The 1,802-nt window shown below is 50.2% G+C and overlaps 2 protein-coding genes across 2 annotated transcripts; both read left to right on the top strand.

Annotated features, from left to right (window-relative positions):
- Positions 1-82: 82 nt before the first annotated feature.
- Positions 83-1,401, top strand: Pmar_PMAR027328 (DEAD box ATP-dependent RNA helicase, putative; the record flags this gene model as incomplete). Its single annotated transcript, XM_002771646.1, has 8 exons — positions 83-178; positions 230-316; positions 369-440; positions 481-559; positions 604-689; positions 839-971; positions 1,112-1,227; positions 1,287-1,401. Coding segments are annotated over 8 exons (784 nt in total), but the record flags the coding sequence as incomplete, so codon positions are not given.
- Positions 1,402-1,611: 210 nt separating this feature from the next.
- Positions 1,612-1,772, top strand: Pmar_PMAR027327 (hypothetical protein; the record flags this gene model as incomplete). The annotated part of the gene is made up of 1 exon (XM_002771645.1): positions 1,612-1,772. A coding segment is annotated over one exon (161 nt), but the record flags the coding sequence as incomplete, so codon positions are not given.
- Positions 1,773-1,802: the final 30 nt, after the last annotated feature.

Below are 1,802 nucleotides of genomic sequence, written 5' to 3'. Positions count from 1 at the left end.
GTAGACTTCCCCCAGGTAGAGCTAAGCCCAGGTTGACCACTATCCTATCAGTGTCTTCTCTCAGGTGGATTGGGTCATACAGATGGACGCTCCTGATACCGCAGACACCTACATCCACCGTGTTGGGAGGACAGCACGCTTCGACAGGAACGGCAATGCTCTAATGTTCGCAACTGAGGTAGGAAACAGCAGCAGTGTCTTGGACGATGATGCTGACGTCCTTATGTAGGTCGAAGAAGCATCCCTTCTACCCGAGCTCGCCCAGAAGAAGGTGGATGTGCGTGTGACCTCCATCAACAGGAGAAGGATGTTCAATGTACTGTGTGGCACCTGAGCGCGATATTGTCGCCTAATACGGCCCTAGTCAGATCACTGGTAAATTACAGAGTCTCCTGGCGTCAGAGCCTGACGTGAAGCACCTTGCTGTTAAAGCCACTCAAGTAGGCATTCCTGCATACACTTTGTTTACACGTGGGTCAGGTGTATGCGAGGGCGGTAGCTCTGACTGGGAGGACTAGGCTTACAGAAGATGAGGTGGCAGCCTATGCTCACAGCCTGGGTGGGTATAGTGATGATAGTCGGTGTGTGAGGGGACTTTGCTAGGACTGCATGAAGCCCCTCCGATAACGTTGCCTACTCAAGAGGAAGTGACCAGTAGAAAGAAAAAGAAGAATATGTCTAAGCTGGAGGTAGTGATGAGGAGTGAGGTCCAGAGAAACACCCTTTTCCGTTTGTGGCAAGAATTTTGAAGTCCACTATTATTCGAGCTTTGGTGATTATCGATTCAAGAGTAGTGCTGTAAGCCTCTCGTTATGAACTGTCTTGTATTTTTGTTCAGCGGCTGAAGGAGAAGATTCGACAAAAGAAGTTGGCTAAGAAACAGAAGGAGATGAGTGGAGAGGTGGGGAAGGATGATGATGATGACGACGGGGGCTGGGGTCAGCTGGAGGAGGACCTACAAGACAAGAAAGGTACTGCACCCACTAGTCCAAATGGAATGAATAGTGATGCCTCTACCGCACCTGGTCTCTTGCTGATCGTAGGAGCTTGAGATTAGTAGATCATAGTAGTCGTATCACCATGAGATGACGATAAAGCTGTTCATGATCAGCCACGAAGCTGTCCAAATTCGAGCGCCGACAGAAGCGACAACAAGAGCTCTTCGCCACCCAAGGTCCGGAGGATGAGGGAGCTGCTGCAGAGGAGGATGATGATGACGATGTGTTGGTAGGCGGCAGTAGCATGGGCAGTGTGGGCCCTGTTGATATTACTGGCATTACGTATAGGTTACTGTGAACAAGGAGGGTGATGTCTCTGCTGTAGAGGAGGAACCTGCCACTCAAGCTGAGGCACGAGCTCGGGATGCTGTTAAGAGGGGTCGACTGCGTGTTAGGAAGGACGGTAGGAGGATGAGGGATGGTCTGTGATGTGAACAGCTATTACAGTGTGGACTGAATCGTTATGCGAACTACAGTCATTCAATTTTGGGGGTTCGAAAGTCGACTTTTAGTGACATCAACGTGATAACAATGCGATTCGACTATAGTGTGGGAATATATGCGCGCATGGGCAACTACATGACAATATGAGGAGCTCTGAGGAGTGGTGTAGGTACAATGTATGTGAGGGGTACGGGTGGCCTTGGTAAGAATCAGCACATGACCTTTGACGAGAGTGGTGACGAAGGGTCGGATAATGAGGAGGATGAAGATGCTGATGAGGAGAGTGCTGCTGCTGCTAAGCAGGCCTTCATAGAGTCGATGAAGCAGAAGGTGGAGGAGAGGGAGGAGGAGGATAAGAGG

The sequence above is a fragment of the Perkinsus marinus genome, assembly GCF_000006405.1.
Source record: "Perkinsus marinus ATCC 50983 genomic scaffold scf_1104296962742, whole genome shotgun sequence".
NCBI lineage: Eukaryota > Perkinsozoa > Perkinsida > Perkinsidae > Perkinsus > Perkinsus marinus.
Note: the sequence above shows the minus strand (reverse complement) of the source record. Positions and strands in the feature narration are given on the sequence as shown.